We start from the raw sequence: 18,257 nt of genomic DNA on the forward strand, positions 1-18,257 counted from the left end.
ACAGCACGTGCCTGATGATTAAGCTTGGACAACCGATCGAGGGACAAATGGCCGAAGGAATAAACGCTTAGCTTGAAGGAGAAAATGGCCTCACCGAACTTTGCAGTAGCAAGAATCACGAAAGAAACTTGTGAGTGGTGGAATGGACGGCTGTTGAAACGTAAATAGGTTAGTGGGAGTTTAGGGAATTAACTAAGGGTCCATTATTTGGTTAATGAAGTGGCCGTGTCCCTTGAGCTTGCTGCTGCCAAAAGCCGAGGTAATTCTACAAGAATTTGGTGAATATCGATTGTGGGGGTTGCGGGGAGGTTAAGGGGTGGAAATAGGTTTAATTGTAATGTTAATTAAAAAGATTAAAGGCCCTAATCTTGGTAATTAAGGTTTAAAAATAATATTTAAATCTATTGAGTTTAAAAGTTGGCTCGTTAAATTCAAATACAATCCCGAAAAATATTTTATGTTAAAAGATTTCTTAAAATATTAGCCGAAACCTCGAAACGTCTCCCGATTCGATAAAATTTTTTTACCATTAAAAATTCAAATCCTGCGGGTAAAAATTCCCATTTTCGAAAATTACAATTTAAAATACTTTAAATTAATTTATAAAAATAAATTGTGTAATAAAATAATTTTCCTGAAAATTCTCCGGCCTCCACTCCTCGTTCGAACGTGAAATGCACCTAGAAACCCTAATGCGGGTACTTTTAAAATTTCAGGGATTAAATCCTATCATGCATGAATTATGCATGAATTGCATCAAAATAATTAAACATGTATTTAAAAGTACAAATCCTAGATTGCATGCACCTAGGTTACGCGAATTAAATTTCTGGACTTTACAGGCACCGATTGAGTTGAAAGAGTTGAATGAACGGTTGGAAGATCTACTGGCCAAGGGGTATATCAGACCGAGTGTGTCTCCTTGGGGTGCTCCAGTACTGTTTGTTCGAAAGAAAGACGGTTCAATGAGACTCTGTATCGATTACCGTCAACTGAACAAAGCAACGGTAAAGAATAAATATCCCTTGCCTCGCATTGATGATTTGTTTGATCAGTTACAGGGTTCATCCGTATATTCCAAGATTGATCTGAGATCTGGATACCATCAGCTGAGAGTCAGGGATTCTGATATCTCGAAGACTGCATTCAGAACCAGGTATGGACATTATGAGTTTATTGTCATGCCATTTGGTTTGACGAATGCATCGGCTGTATTCATGGGGTTGATGAACCGTATCTTTCAAAGATACCTTGACGATTTTGTCATTATATTTATTGATGACATATTGATTTATTCGAAAAATATGATTGAGCATACTGATCATCTGAGAACTGTGTTGAAAATTTGAGGGCTGAGAAATTGTATGTTAAACTGTCGAAATGTGAGTTTTGGTTGAGACATGTAGTATTTTCTGGGACATATTATATCCGGAGACGGTATAGCTGTTGATCCCAATAAGGTTGAGGCAGTGATTTCTTGGCCGAGACCGACATCAGTGCCCGAGATTCGCAGTTTTATGGGTTTGACAGGATATTATCGTCGATTCATCAAAGATTTTTCTAGTATTGCCAAACCGATTACACAGTTGACTCAAAAGAATCCTCCATTTGTTGGTCTGAGGAATGTGAGACCAGTTTTCTTGAATTAAAGAAAAAACTGACCAGTGCACCGATTTTGACGATTCCATCAGGTACATGTGATTTTTTGGTTTATTGTGATGCATCTCATCGAGGATTGGGTTGTATACTGATGCAGCGAGGGCATGTTATTGCTTATGCCTCGAGACAACAAAAACCACATGAGAGTCATTACCCAATTCATGATCTTGAATTGGCGACCATTGTCTTTGCTTTGAAGATATGGCGACATTATCTGTACGGTGAAAAGTTTGAGATCTATTCTGATCACAAGAGCCTAAAGTATCTGTTTTCACAGTCCGAGCTGAATATGAGGCAACGAAGATGGCTCGATTTACTGAAGGATTTCGATTGTGAAATCAATATTACCCAGGAAAGTCCAATGTAGCAGCTGATGCACTGAGTCGAATGGTATGTTCCTTATCCTTATCGACGATAGGTGTCTCGAATTTGATAGAAGACTGCTGTTTGTATGGATTAGCTTTTGAAACAGATTGTCAGCCTTTGAGATTATGTGCAATTCGAGCTGAACCAGAATTGATAGTGAGAATCAAAGAGGCACAGAAAGTTGATCAGAACGTACAAAATTCGATTGTTATGGTCAGATCTGGACATCAATCGGAGTATCAGGTTCATGATGGTATTTTGTATGTGAATAATCGTATTGTTGTGCCAAATGTTTCAGATTTGAAACACCGAATATTGACAGAAGCGCACAGCAGTCGTTTTAGCATTCATCCTGATGGCAGGAAAATGTATAATGATTTGAAGACACAATATTGGTGGAAACAAATGAAATCTGATATTACTGAATTTGTAGCCAAGTGTCTGAATTGCCAACAGGTGAAAACCGAGAGAAAGAAACCATGAGGATTATTACAGAGTTTGTCCATTCCTGAATGGAAATGGGATCACATTTCCATGGATTTGGTGACGCAGTTACCGAGATCCTCTAGAGGCGGTGATGCGATTTGGGTCGTGATTGATCGATTGACCAAATCTGCATTTTTTATTCCATACAAAATGACATACAGATATGACCAGATGGCCGATATTTATGTGCGAGAGGTAGTTAGATTGCACGGAGTGCTGAAGTCGATTGTTTCAGACCGTGATCCTCGATTTACTTCGCACTTCTGGCAGAGTTTACAGTAGGCTCTAGGTACAAAGTTACATCTGAGTACCGCATATCATCCCCAGACTGACGGACAATCAGAGCGGACGATTCAGACATTGGAAGATATGCTGAGAGCTGTAGTGCTTGATTTTAGCACTAATTGGCAAGATTCCTTGCCTCTGTGCGAGTTTTCGTACAACAATAGCTATCAGACGAGTATTGAGATGGCTCCATTCGAAGCGTTGTACGGAAAAAAATGCAGATCCCCTCTTTATTGGGATGATATCTCTGAGATTCCTGAGATTGGACCTCATATGATCAGAGATATGACAGAGAAAGTGAAGCTGATTCGGAAAAGAATGAAGGCAGCACAGGACCGACAGGCCAAATATGCCAATGTTCGACGACGACCGTTGGTATTTGAGGCAGGAGATCGAGTATTTATGAAGATTTCACCTTTCCGAGGAGTTGTCAGATTTGGCAAGAAAGGGAAATTGTCTCCACGATACGTTGGTCCATATGAAATTCTCGAAAAGATAGGAGATCGTGCCTACCGACTCACCTTACCGCCTTCATTATCAGGAATACATGATGTCTTCCATGTATCTATGCTGCGGAAGTATCTCCCCGATGATTCTCATATTATTCAGCCAGACGAGATCAAGCTGGATGAGACATTGAGTTATGTCGAAAAACCAATTCGGATTATCGATCGTAAAGAAAAACAGCTCAGAACAAAGACAATTCCGCTCGTGAAAGTGCAGTGGACTCGTCATGGCACTGAGGAAGCTACCTGGGAGACTGAATCAGACATGAGAGAGGAGTTCCCAGAGTTATTTTGATGATGTGAGTCTGTTATTTTAGTTTCTATTACTTTGACTGAGTTATTGTATTGATTTGTTTGGCATTTGATATGATTACCTGAGATTTCGAGGACGAAATCATATCTTAGGGGAGGAAAAATGTAATGCCCGAGATGTGAGCTGGTAATCAACAATTATTAATCCATGATTTGATGTATTTATCGAAGACCGAACAAGAGACGTTGCGATTCGATTTTAGTTGCAAAATATATTGTTGGGACAGCACAGACAGTGCACCCGCAGTTCAAAAGACAGTGCACCTGCGGTGGTTCATAGGAAATTTCTGAAGAGATACAGAACGGTCACCGCACCCGCGATGTTGCTACAATAGAGGCACCTTACCCGCGGTACAAAAAGCACCGAACCCGCGGTCGTTCTTTCTGAAATGTTGGTAGTGATTCAGTATGCTCAACGCACCCACGGTCCAAAGGGGTAGCGCACTCGCGGCGAGACGTGTTTTGTGAAAGGACGAGCCACGTAGCTTTACCATGCAACTGATGTATATAAGTTGCAATTCTCTTCATTTCCTTCGCAAGAAAACCGAGAAAGGTTCAGGGGAAAGTTATGAAAAATCCCTACGCTTTTTGTGAAAGATGCGCCCGTCAGAATTTGAATCCGACTTCAGTACTGTGTTCCTATCAACGCAGGCTACAACTGAACGTAAGTTGTGTATGTTTTGATAGGTTTTGAAATTATGATGTTGTTGGAATGGAATACACTTCATATATGATGTTCTTGGCATGTTAGACATCGTAGAATCGAAGTCAGATTGAGAAACAGATTGATTATGGAATTGCTATGATTTTCTGATCATATTGATTTGGAATCGGACAGATTTGGATTATGAATGAATTACAGATTGTATCGGATATGAATTATGATTTGTAATTGATGTCTGTTGATTTGATATTGATGGGGATACTGAGATTGTGCCGTTATGCTGTTGATTTGACTTAAATCCAAATTAATCAGATTCAGTGTTGAATTGAGAATAGATCATTGATATTATGATTCTCGATATGTTGTTTCAGATTTACAGAGACAGTCTTGAGTTCAGAACTGATATTGCTTCAGACCGAGACTACAAACGAAAGGTATAAGTCAATGTGGTATTGGGACATCGACTCAAGTGGGATATACTTGAGTTTCCCTAAATCACATACTTATTATTATTATGTTCATTGATTTAAATTGATATGCTTGTTCTATTGATTTATAGAAAGCACGTATTAGATGAGTATTAGATGAGTGATCTTGTGACAGAAGTGCCTGATAGTGGTGGGATCGCCACGAGCACATTGCACGATGTCACGGGATAGGAAATTGGTGAAAACGCCAAAGTCTGTGACGGTTAGGTCAAGACATTGGATGCTTGGTTATATCGACGTGGATAGAATCGAAGTTTCTTCTATTACTGTTGGTCGATATGGAATGCCAACGTCTGGAAACCGGAATCCCTAGACTAGGATTGAGTCTAGTCTGAGCCGTGGAGTCACGAGTCTGATTTACGATTTCATATTGATTATGTTTCAGATTTTGATATATGTTACTGATAATTGTTACATGCTTTTACATTGTTTATATGATTGCATGTTCGTTGATTTTTACTGGGATTATATTATCACCGGAATTATCTGGCTGTTGTCGTGTTTGTATGTGTGCATGACAACAGGTGGGACAGGATCAGGATCGAGGAGATGACAAGAGATCATGATTAGAGTGAAGACCACAGACTTTAATGTTGCTGTAGATAGGGTTTGAACACTTGATAGCTAGTTATTGAACCTTAGTCTGTATTGGATGTATGCTGTACAGGACTGGTACCTTATTTTATACTGATATGTAAACTAGTATGATTTCCATTACGTTCTGCATTTTAAAAAAAAAATAAATTTAGACCCTATTTATTATAATTGATTAAATTGTCCCAATGACGATTATGAAATTGCCGTCCGGGTCCCCACAGTAATTCATTGTACCAAGCTACCTCATGAAAATTTGTTCCTTTTTTTAATTTTAAAAATTAATTACACTCCTGTCAAAAAATTAAAAAATTAATTAATTACACTGACTCGAACTCGATATTAATGAGGCTTATTATTAAACTAATTAACTATGGGCAAAAATTTGTGTGAGACGATCTCACTGGTCGTATTTTGTAAGACAGATATCTTATTTGGGTCATCAATGAAAAAATATTACTTTTTATGCTAAAAGTATTACTTTTTATTGTGAATATCGGTAGGGTTACCCGTCTCACAGATAAAGATTCGTGAGACCGTCTCATAAGAGACCTACTCTTAATTATATAAAACATCGTGATTATGCTAACTTTTTCATACAAATGTTATTTTCTCAACAAAAAAAACATAGATTACTCATCATATTTAAGCTGTGTAACGTGGTGATTTAATTTTTTGGGGTTCTTTTATAAACCAATCTTCTTAATATATTTTTCGTATTAGTTAATATAATTTCCTATTAAATAGAATGCAAATCCAAAATATTAAGATATGAAAAAAAAGTTTACGCGAGCTAACTACTTAATTCTAGCTAGCCATTATTTTGATAGTAAGTCTCTTGTGAATATATAATATTACATATATACCTATCAATTAGTTTCTCTTCCATTTTCACTCGCTGCCTAATTTAATTTTGTATGCATGCATGTACGCAGTAATTATCGAATGATCACTAGTAATCCCAGGTACATTGAATAAAAATGGTGGATATCATCAGGGGTGGGCAATCGGGTCGGGTTTTTCGGGTTCCACCCGACCCGAAACCCGATCGAGTGCAACTTTCGGGTAAAATAGGGTAAATAGTCGGGTTCGGGTATTACCCGAACCCGACTATATTTTAGTCGGGTCGGGTTCGGATATTGAATCGGTACCCGAATTACCCGATCGGGTACCCGATTGTTTTTAAAAAATACATTTGGGCTTATAATGACCGGAAGACTTGTACTTCTACGATATGGGCTTAAAAAAACATATGGGCTAATGAATTGGAAAACACCTCAATATGGGCTTATACTTCTACGATTCTCATTCCAAAATTCAAAAAGGGAAAGTATCCATACCGTTTCCTGCATTGATGAAAAACACCTCAATATGGGCTTATAAATTGGAAAACACCTCAATATGGGCTTATACCCGATTGTTTTCTCAGGTTTGTTTCCTGCATTGATGAAAACATGAATTATTGGTACACTTTATTTTTTGTTTTATGATGTTCATTTTTTTGTTAATAAATTTACATCTTTTTATGTAGGTGATGAAATATTCCAGAAGATATTTTGAAAGTCAAACAAGAAGTTGATTCTGATTTTTTTGGTGAAGATCTAAGTTGAATTTTCAAGATTAGACTTGTTAATTTCTTATATATGCATCTAAATAGTTTATGCTCGATTTAAAGATTTGTTAATTATAATACTCATTCTATGTTTTGAGATAAATATTTTTGTGTTTAACTTTTGTAGACATTCACGAGACAATATTATTTTGATAAGCTTATTTTCTCGTCATATATTATTTGGTAGACACAAAATTATAAAATGTTATTTTATCAAAAAAAAAAACCCCGAACCCGACTTTATCGGGTATCCGAAAAGCGGGTAGTGTCCAGAATCGGGTCGGGTTCGGGTAATGAAAATGCTACCCGAAAAAATCGGGTACCCGACCCGAACTACCCGAAACGCGAAAAACCCGACCCGTGCCCACCCCTAGATATCATGACTCAAAAAGTAAGAATATAATAATAACGATATCAATTATAATCACTTTACTAGACTGAATATATGATATATTTTAATAAAAAAAAATTGTCCATCCACCTTTTTTCCAAGTTGCAAGGAAGTGAGCCGCCACCATAACTCTACAAATATCTTCAACTTGTCCTCAAACTGACACTTCACGGTATTTAATATAAACAAAGACTTTGAGGACAGAGGATTATCCAGGGTAGGCATGGAATCAAAGTTCACGAAACTCGGAGGTTCGCATGAGGTGCCTAATGTGCAAGAACTGGCCAAGGAGATATCGACCACAGTTCCGAAAAGATATGTTCGTTTCGATGAAAATGATTCGATTTTATCCAATGTTTCCCCGTCGTCTGAAGTTCCAGTTATCGATATGCACAAGTTGGACGGAGATTCAATGGTGGAGCTTGGTAAGTTGCATGATGCATGCCAAGAATGGGGTTTCTTTCAGGTATATATGTTTTATTTGATATTTAATTCACTCATCAGTGAATATTTCCTTGAAGAACTTGTATATATATAATTTAGTTCTTCTATTTACATCACAATATTCAAATACTTGTATCACCTTGCCTTAAAATATAAATTTATCACGAGTTTTTCTTTTTCTTGAAATATATATTTTCATAATTAAATGTTTTTATAGCTAGCATCAACAAGATTTGTCGTTGTGTTATTTATATTTTGAGTTTTTTTTCTCTCGATTTTTACGCAACTACGAAAGCTATATGTGAAATAGTTTTGTTATATTGTCTATTTATCGTGTTCACCAATAAGACGAGTCTCACCTATTGGATATATATGTTTCATCACGTCTAATAAGTGGGTGTCACTTCATTGATAAACACAAAAATTAACACGGTGAGTAACGTAACAAAACTATGATATTCAATGTTTTAAAATATTATTATCTGTTATGCTTAGTGATTTTTATATCATTCTTTTATTTACCAAAAATATCAATTATTGCTTCTTCTTTATTGTATTTGATCTCTTCTTTTTTTGATTACTTATAAATTTATCTGGCAATTTTATAAAAAAAAACATTCTGATTTTTTTTAAAGCGTTTTCTAATAATTTTTTTAAAAAAAATAATTTTAGCATCCAAATAACTATTTTCTTTTTTTTTTAAAATAAAACTTGTATCTGTGTATTGTTGTTTGTAACATTAAAAAAAAAAAGATCATGTTTAAGGTGCTTGTTAAGGTTGCTTTTCTCCCCCTTTTTGGGTGGAATAGGATTAACTTTATCAACTTAAGCTATGGACGAAGAAGATTAAATTAGAAAATTGGTTTTCATGATTCCATATTGGGATCGTGTTTATAGGTTCTATCAGAAACCATAAACAAAAAGTGGATCATCAATTAATTTTTGTCAGTTAAATTTAGGGAAAATGGAAAAACGTTAACGGACATGTTTCTTTAAATTTGGAATCAGTTGATTAATCATGGGGTCATCTCTGGAGTGGTGGAAAACATGAAATTGGAAGTCCAAAAATTTTTCGGTCTGCCGATCGAAGAGAAGAAAAGGTTTTATCAAGAAATAGGAGATGTAGAAGGTTATGGACAAGCTTTCGTGGTATCAGAGGACCAAAAGCTCGACTGGGCGGACATGTTCTATATCGTCACCTCACCAACAAATTTGAGGAAGAATCACTTAATCCCAAAGCTTCCATACACGTTCAGGTCACCGTTTTCATGGTCTACTCGATGGATCCCTATTGTGAAAAAATTAAACTAACGCTGTGCTTTTCGAAAAATTGTTCAGGGAAGCCATAGAAGCGTATTCCGAAGAATTGAAGATCCTAGCCATGAAGATTCTTTCCCTGATGGCGAGAGTTTTGAAAATTGAAGAAGAAGACATGAAAATTCTATTTGAACGGGGCACGCAGGGTATGAGGATGAACTTCTATCCTCCATGTCCACAACCGGAGCTCGTCACGGGACTCTGCCCTCACTCGGACGCCATTGGCCTCTCAATTCTTATCCAAGTCAATGAAGTTGAAGGCCTACAGGTCAAGAAAGATGGGGTTTGGATCCCTGTTGTTCCTCTTCCTGATGCGTTTGTGGTCAACATAGGAGATATTTTGGAGGTATACATCACGTAATGTGTTTCCAATAGAGATGCATACAAACAAATGAATTTAATTGTTTCTGAAGCAAGGTAACTACATTTTATATGTATATACATATATATCTCGACAGATTGTGACGAATGGTGCATACCGGAGCGTGGAGCATCGAGCAGTTTTGAACAAGGAGCAAGAGAGGCTGTCCGTGGTCGCATTTCATAGCCCAAAAATGGAAGGTGATTTAGGTCCAGCTCCTAGCCTCGTCACCGCGGAAACTCCCGCAAAATTCAAGAGAATCAGCGTTTCTGATTATTTCAAGGGACTGTATGCTAGAGAACTGGTGGGGAAATCATACTTGGACTGCATGAGAACTTAAAGTACTCAACAAATAGATGTCTGCAGTCATAGCCCTCAAACATGTATTACGTTTAATTATGAAAAAAGTCTGCCAAGATAAATAAATTGACTTTGTAATAATCCTAAAGAATTTGCCAAAATTGACTTTAGATAAATGAAAGTGAATGAAATGAAATTATTTTTAATAATCAAATAATTTTTTAACTAAAAAATAAAAATAATAACTAGTCAAAAGATTTAGTATTACTATTGTAAAATTGTTATAATACAAAAATATTACTATTAATTTAAATTTTATTATTTTTATTAGGATTTTATTAATTTAAAATATTTATTTTATTTATTAAAAGACACTATCATTCAACAAAATATGGAAGACTTGCTTTTAAATTTCCAACAACATAATTAAATGTGTGTTCAGTTTTTATCAGACTGGAACCTTTATGCAGTCGTTGATTCATACAAAAACTGTTTCTGTATTCTTTGGATTTACAATTATTTTTTCGAATTAAATTCAATAAAAAAACGTTGAAAATCTGGAATATATATATATATACATTTAGTACTTAAATAACATATAATAGTAACATATTTTCAAAGTTTTGTACTGAATTTTCATTCGAAAAAAGCTTTTCGAAAAATTTATACATATTTGAGTACTCAAAAATTATATATTAGTGTCAGATATAAAACACTTAATTCTGAAATATCGTATATTTGTTTCAAATTTTCAATATTTTGTACCGAATTTCATTCGAAAAGACGCATGTGGGCCCAGAGAGTGCATAAACATTTTTGGGTCAGTCAGTGACTGTCGGAAAATAATCGGTCTGAGAGGCTGAACAAACATTTAACTATTAGACGAGGATTTATTTATCATTTGTTCATAAAATATCATAATAGTTATTATTAAACAATTATTTATTTCATTTCATTTATCGTTATTATATATTTATATATTATTATTTTTAATATGATTATTAACTTATTATTTACTTGTCACCGTCTTAAAAGCATCGTGATTCCAATGTTTCGATTTGAAATTATTATAATATCAACAACGGTGGATATTTTTCGAGCCATGTCATCAAAATATCTTCTCCGTTGAAATATTCATCATTGCACACCATTGATTTGTGTGCCACAACAATATCCGGTTACAAATTTGTAACCGGATATTGTAATTTTTTTTTAATTTCTTAAAACAAGCGTGATTGAGCCGCGCTTGTTTTTGGGTCGAGTTTTTTTTTTGTGTCGAGTTTTTCTTTTAGAGTTTTTTTTTGGGTCGGGTTGGGTCTCGCCAGCTCTTCACAATTGTGAATAGCGAGCTTGGGTCTCGTGAAGATCTTGCCGAGACCCAAAGCTTGGGTCTCGTGAAGAATTGTGAAGAGTTTGGGTCTCGGCAGCTTGGGTCCCCAAGCTCGTCACTTGTGAAGAGCTTGGGTTCCTAAGCAGTTTTATTTTTTTTTCCACCATTTTTATAATTTATTTAAATATATTTAATTATTATGTGAAATATAAATGGACAATTGAATGGAATATGTACAATGTTTTTTTTCTCTGATCAATTAAGAACGTTGGATTTTGAACGTTGGGTAATATTCAAATTTTAGTCTATAAATACATAAGTTTTTACGAAATTAAAATTCATATTTTCAACATCATACATACATATTTTTCTCACGAAAAAAATTTGGAATGGATAATAGTTCCAATAATTTTTTTAGTGATCTTTTGAACTCTCCAAAAATATTATACTAAATAATAGATAAAAGTAATTAAAGTGGTTAAAAGATTTTATTTAAATGAAAAAAAATATTAATTAAAATGACAGTGAGACCCATAAATATTTGGTTGATGTGATATTTGATTGTGAAACATGAGATATTTGAGTACAGAAATATTTGATTGATGATGTGGATTTTGGGGTCCACAAATATTTGGAGGAAATATTTTTGTTATTATGGATGAACTTATAATATCAGGTGGAAGAGATATTCATCGATTAGGGTGGGGCCTATGATATTCTATGATTGGCTCTCAACTTGCATATTATGTAATGTCTAACGTGGTCCTATTGAGACTAATCTTACAATATGTATCTTAATTGGAATTAATTACACGTAGTTTTTTTTATTTTAAATTAGCAAGATCTCTCTATTTCGTAATTCATTGTACCAAGCTACCTCATGAAAATTCGTTCCTTTTTTTAATTTTAAAAATTAATTACACTGACTCGAGCTTGATATCAATGACCATCCACCTTTTTCCCAAGTTGCAAAGAAAGTTAGCCGCCACCGTAACTCTACAAATATCTTCGAAAAATTGTTCAGGAAAGCCATAGAAGCGTATTCAGAAGAATTGAAGATCCTAGCCATGAAGATTCTTTCCCTGATGGCAAGAGTTTTGAAAATTAAAAAAGAAGACATGAAAATTCTATTTGAACGGGGCACGCAGGCTATAATGTCCCGAAAATTTGAAAGTCCACGGGAACCACATACATGCAACTTATTAAATTTCTTTGGTATTTTATTAAGTTGTTTTAAAGCAGTAAATGCATGTTTATTTTATTAATATGTGTTTAATTATTTTATGCATTTTATGCATAATTCATGCATGACATGATTTAATTCACGAAATTTTAAAAGTTCAAGCATTAGGATTTCTAGGTGCATTTCACGTTCGAAAGAGCATCGGAGATCGGAGAATTTTCAGGAAAATTATTTTATTACACGATTTATTTTTATAAATTAATATAAGATGTTTTTAAGAGGATTTTTTTTTAAAATGGGAATTTTTGGATATTTTTAACCGCAAGATTTTAATTTTCAACGGTACGCTAATTTTATCAAATCGGGAGACTTTTTAAGGTTCGGCTAATATTTTCAAGGACTTACCAACACGAAATATTTTTCGGGAGCGTGTTTAAATTTAACGAGCCAACTTTTAAGCCCATCGGGCTTAAATATTCTTTTAAACCTTTAATTGTCAAGATGAGAGTCCATTAACCTTTTTAATATTATATCATTAAACCTAATCACCCCTTAACCTCCCGTAACCCCCACAGCCGACACTCACCCCTTTTCCATTCAAAATCCTCTCGGTTTCATCATATTCCAGCTGAAAGCTTCGGTCATCTCCTTTCTGCAAGAAGATCATTCGGCGTTGCATTGTTTGTTGGATCTGGGTTTTCTACACACCAAAACGCAGCGGAAGTTTTAAAAATTTTTAGATCTTGACATTCAAGATGTGTTTTGCTTTAGGCGCTCGTATGATTTTATCATAAATATTCATAGGATGTTTAGTAATTATACCTTTGTGAATTAATCACGTGGGTACAACTAATCCGGTATAAATGGATTAGCTATTGGTGAATCCCTACGAACTTTCTTCAAGAGACTCCTTTCTTTTCTTCTAATCAGGTCCACGACTAGATGATCTGTTCCTCTTCCAATTTGCACTAAAAAATTTGGAGAAGTTTTGCGTTGGAGATCAAGGTTTGAGAGACGGCTCAAACTATTCCCCAAAAGGGACTGGCCGAAATTTAGAAAGGAGAGGAGGAGAGTTTTTCGAAATTATGGTGTGTTATGGAGGCTAGGGTTTAAGTCTCCTACTTAAATAAAACCTCCATGACCTAATTACCATAAAATAATACATGGGCCTGTTAAATAACATTAATGGGCTTGATTAATTAAATGGACTAGTCTAACTAGTTTAATTAATCAAAATCCATTAAAACTTTAATTATTTAGTATGTTGGACTTGTACTCCTACAAGCCCATTAAACACACTTCCCATTATATTTAATTTATTATTTAATAACTCAACTATTGAGCTTAATAAATTAAATCCTTTATAAATAAACATTTGAATTTATTATTAAAATTATAAATTCAACTCCTTGAATTTTATCACCTCCAAAATTTAATATTTAATAAACCCAACTTTTGAGTTTAATAAATTAAATTCTCAAATTTTATAAATTCAATCATTTGAATTTATTCTCTCCAAATTTCATAAATTCAACTTCTTGAATTTACTATATCATAAATTCAACTCCTTGATTTATTTTCTCAAAATTTAATTATCATAAATTCAACTCCTTGAATTTACTATATCGTAATAAAAATTCAACTCCTTGAATTTATTCTCTCAACGGGAACAAACGATCCAGTGCTTGTGTGATCCTCAATGGTTCAGGGATACAGCTAGCCGTGGGTTCACAATTCTTTGTGATTCAGAATAATATTTATTCTTATTCGGGCTTACCCTAGTTAGCCTCATTCTTTTCATCAACACCTTCATTAAGAATGTCAGAACTCATTTCTGATTGCACCCATCGGATCATGGTAAGAACGTGTAGTAGCATCGTCCCATGATCCCCTAGGTATCACTGATAGTGCCTGCAAGAACCAGTCGATTATGATTAACGTAAAGTATGGTCCCTTCATCTCATATATCCCGATCGAATCTGCAACCATTGGTTCATCGAGGGTTGCATAATAATTCGATAACTATGTGACACATATAATAGTGGCATCGCGTGTATTATTGGAGAACTCTTTCTCTAACGTACATCTCATACTCTGGCCAGAGATTTGATGAACTATTATTACATCAGATCACATAGGATATCCACACCCGTAGGTGAGCGGTGAATCCCCAACTACAATGCATTGGCTCCTATATTTGTCGCAACTGTACCCAATCTCGCAACCTGATGACTCTCCTGGAGCCGGTAAACGAGTCAAAGCGCAGCCCTAGCATATAGAGCCTCAGTGTTGTCCCGGGTCGTAAGGACTAATGGTGTACAATCATAATCACAGACTTATCCTCTCGATGAATGATAACCACTTGGAAAGTCCGAGGGAGTGTTGTTCGTTATAATCATCATATGACTATCCATCTGCATGTTTGAACATCTCCATGCCCTTACCAAGAAACGCAGTACACAACATCACAGATGCTAGTCTCGATCTTAAGCGACCTTTATCCCTGTTTTAGGCGGCTGAATCGACTATGAACGAATTTAGAATATGCAGTATTTACAAATGAGTTTCAACATCGAATTACGATTCATTTGTATTAAAGCATAATCAAGGACTTTATCTATGTTGTTTGCATGGATATACAGATAAAGTATAACAAGACCATAAAAATTTAAATTCTATTAAAATAAAGATTGTTTATTACACTTGAGTCAATAAATTCCCTAGCCAACCGTTGGCTTGCAGGGCATCTACTCTAACATTGTTGCTTCATTCTTCAACCGTCTTGCGTTTGCACATCCTAAGGCACGCATTTGTACCATTCTTTCTGCATCATACACGATTTATTATGCTGTAATATGGTTGTGTTTGTGAAATGTCCGATCCGAACGTGAGCTTAATGGTTTCCAATTTTCCATGTGTTTCTTGCATTCTCTTGTTGTCACTCACGTTTTTTCCTACAGATCGTGCAAGGGGCTGCCATATGGTGTGGTTTGGGGTCTGTCAACACCGTAATGGAGAGGGTTTGTGGTCTGGAAGAGAGACCATGCAGCGGGTGTGAGGGTAGACTACGATTCTAGTTTTTTGGGTCGGTAATGGGTTTGGCGATGTATGGTGGATTCTGTTGTGCATGGGTTCGAACCCAGCCATGTTTCAGACCTTGTAGAGCCTGGTAAGATGTTAGGAAGGATTCATGTGTGTTTGGTTGAGGAAGGAGCTCGATCCTCGGAAGCTTGGTGTGAAGCGAGGGAGAAATGGTAGTTTCGGCTAGTTTTCTTCAAGTGATTGTGCAGTGGCTTCTTGCTTGGATTTAGCATAGTTTAGATGGGTCATTAAGGTCCTAATGATGAGTCTTAAGGGATGGACAAGTGGTGGTATAAGGGAGGACCGAAGGGTGTAAGGTTAAGGGCCATGTGTAGTTTGATGATTGTACAAATGGGAGGTGGCCGAGAGTTTGTTATTTCCTGGAACTTTTAGCCGTGGGTTTAGGGGATTGGTTACATTGTTTTAGGACTTATAAGTGTTTATAAGATATGGTAAAAAATTGGGAAAATTTTGGTTGAGTTTTGAGGTGATTCGGATTAAAATCGGGATCCCGGTCCAAGTTTTAAAACGAATCGATTAAGTTGAATTTGGGCTCAATTTTACGTCTAGGAATGCTTTTAATAATGTTTTGGAATATTTTAAGGAGTTTGGTAAGCTTCGGGTCAATTTTAGAGGTCCATGGTTGAAACGATAATTTTTGGGTTTCCAGGGGCAAAATGGTCATTTTGCACCCGGGGTGAGATTTTGGTCCTGACAGCACCCTGAGCACAAATATATGATATTTTAAATGTTTATGCATCATTTTTATGATTTTACGCAATTATGATAAATACGTTGTATGCTTGGTTTAAAGGAAAAGTTACGCATATGCATGTTTTTATTAAGTGATGAAAATGATGTTATTTTTTGAAGGATGTGATTTGGTTGTGACTGACGATATATATGTATACGATGACATGAGATATGATGAGCTGAGGCCCGGGCTCAGTGAGCAGGTAATGCTGTCGCTGATGTCCCCCGCCGCCGAGTACCACGGTTTTTATAGATGGATCCATCGATAGAGCTGATACGATATAGCTGATACGAAAGTTACAACTAATGAACTGAATTCAATTAAAAGAAAATGTTTAAGTTTATGATGACACGATGAGCAGTCTTGACACGTATATGATGATATGAGATGACATGATTTGACACGACACGTTTACGAATATGATGATATGAGATGACATGCTTTGACACGATATGATTTTACACAACACGTTTACGTTATGATTTTAAGTTCATGAAATATATGTTGAGTATGATATTTTTCACTGCTGTGTGCTATGTATATGTACTTGTTATTCCTGGTACAGGTGTGTTGAGTCCTTAGACTCACTAGGCGTGTGTGATGCAGGTGAGCTTGATGGTGAGGGGACTGGAGGTGCAGAACTCTGAGTAGGCAGAACTGGTGCGGCGACACGACCCGAGGACCACATGTTTTCCGCATTACGATTTATGAGATTGATAGGAGATGAAAATTTTTATACTTTGATGATTTTAAGATTTTACTCATTTATGTTTATGCATGATTTTGGGATGAGTTTGGTTAATTTATACTGCATTGTTTTTACTGTCAAATAATTACGATCATTTTTAAATGTTATTTCAAAACTGCGAGCTTTTAAAAAAAAAGATTTCCGCCCTTGTAAACGGTAAACGTTTCACAGGCTATGAGGATGAACTTCTATCCTCCATGTCCACAACCGGAGCTCGTCACGGGACTCTGCCCTCACTCGGTCGCCATTGGCCTCTCAATTCTTATCCAAGTCAATGAAGTTGAAGGCCTACAGGTCAAGAAAGATGGGGTTTGGATCCCTGTTTTTCCACTTCCTGATGCGTTCGTGGTCAACATTGGAGATATTTTGGAGGTATACATCACATAATGTTTTCCAACAGAGATGCATACAAACAAATAAATTTAATAGTTTCTGAAGCAAGGTATATATATTTCTTGACAGATTTTGACGAATGGCGAATACCGAAGCGTGGAGCATCGAGCAGTTGTGAACACGGAGCAAGAGAGGCTGTCCGTGGTCACATTTCTAAGCCCAGAAATGGAAGGTGATTTAGGTCCAGTTCCTAGCCTCATCACCGCCGAAACTCCCGCAAAATTCAAGAGAATCGGCTTTTCTGATTATTTCAAGAGACTGTTTGCTAGGGAACTGGTCGGGAAATCATGCTTGGACAGCATGAGAACTTAAAGTACTCAATTCGTCTTATGTAGCTCAAACATGTATTGCGTTTGATAAAGAAAAAAGTCTGCCAACATAATAAATTGACTTTATAATAATCCAAAGTTGAGGAACCACTCGACTGCTTTGTCAATCCGGAGTACGCTTAGATCTGAAGTTGAAGGACCATCTTGTAATTTTTTTTTATGTCTAGACTAGATTGAAATTTAGGCATTTTAAAAGTTAAATAAATAAGAAATCTCAAAGTATTTTTCATTTGAAAAAAATCACTGCACCAAATCATGCAACTAATGGCATAATATATTTCAAGAAAATTACCTATACATTTTACAAGCTTAATTAATTAACGAATTCCTTAAATGGAGCTTAATATTTAATAGCTATTAGTACTTATCATGTAGAAACATCAATCAAAATAGGTTAAGTCCGTGTTATTAGTCCTTAGCAACCCGTTTAGAAGTGCGCGAAATGGGTTTGGGTCATTGGTTAAGAGCAAATGTGGCACAATCTTGTGAAAATGGATTCATTTGCATACATACAAAAAATAGCGAGCAGTAGGTATTATCACAAGATTAAGTATCCGTGTGAAGACCCTAAAATCCACATACTTAGTGGCATAAAAACATGGTTTAGTGGATAATTAAACATGACTCAGTGACATAAAAACATGGCTTAGCGGT

At 35.7% G+C, this 18,257-nt stretch overlaps 1 protein-coding gene across 2 annotated transcripts; it reads left to right on the forward strand.

The window, feature by feature from the left end:
* Positions 1 to 7,520: 7,520 nt before the first annotated feature.
* Positions 7,521 to 17,589, forward strand: LOC142534050 (oxoglutarate-dependent flavonoid 7-O-demethylase 1-like). 2 transcript variants are annotated; one of them, XM_075640966.1, is made up of 5 exons: positions 7,521 to 7,829; positions 8,816 to 9,063; positions 12,140 to 12,271; positions 17,061 to 17,253; positions 17,344 to 17,589. In XM_075640966.1, exons 1-5 carry the CDS (start codon positions 7,587 to 7,589, stop codon positions 17,584 to 17,586), a joined length of 1,059 nt encoding a protein of 352 aa, XP_075497081.1. In that variant the 5' UTR covers positions 7,521 to 7,586; the 3' UTR covers positions 17,587 to 17,589. The 2 variants fall into 2 exon arrangements, with proteins under 2 accessions (XP_075497081.1, XP_075497072.1); XM_075640957.1 differs by lacking the exons at positions 12,140 to 12,271; positions 17,061 to 17,253; positions 17,344 to 17,589 and adding exons at positions 9,146 to 9,470; positions 9,583 to 9,876 and having other exon boundaries at positions 7,528 to 7,829.
* Positions 17,590 to 18,257: the final 668 nt, after the last annotated feature.

Source organism: Primulina tabacum, chromosome 2 (genome assembly GCF_025594145.1).
Source record: "Primulina tabacum isolate GXHZ01 chromosome 2, ASM2559414v2, whole genome shotgun sequence".
NCBI classification, from domain to species: Eukaryota; Viridiplantae; Streptophyta; class Magnoliopsida; order Lamiales; family Gesneriaceae; genus Primulina; species Primulina tabacum.

Excerpts from the sequence above, each read along its gene's own strand:
- LOC142534050 (XM_075640966.1), top strand. The coding sequence starts at position 7,587 with ATGGAATCAAAGTTCACGAAACTCGGAGGTTCGCATGAGGTGCCTAAT. Across the intron at positions 7,830-8,815 it reads AAGAATGGGGTTTCTTTCAG|TTGATTAATCATGGGGTCAT; the intron begins GTATATATGTTT and ends ATTTGGAATCAG. Across the intron at positions 9,064-12,139 it reads AAGCTTCCATACACGTTCAG|GAAAGCCATAGAAGCGTATT; the intron begins GTCACCGTTTTC and ends AAAATTGTTCAG.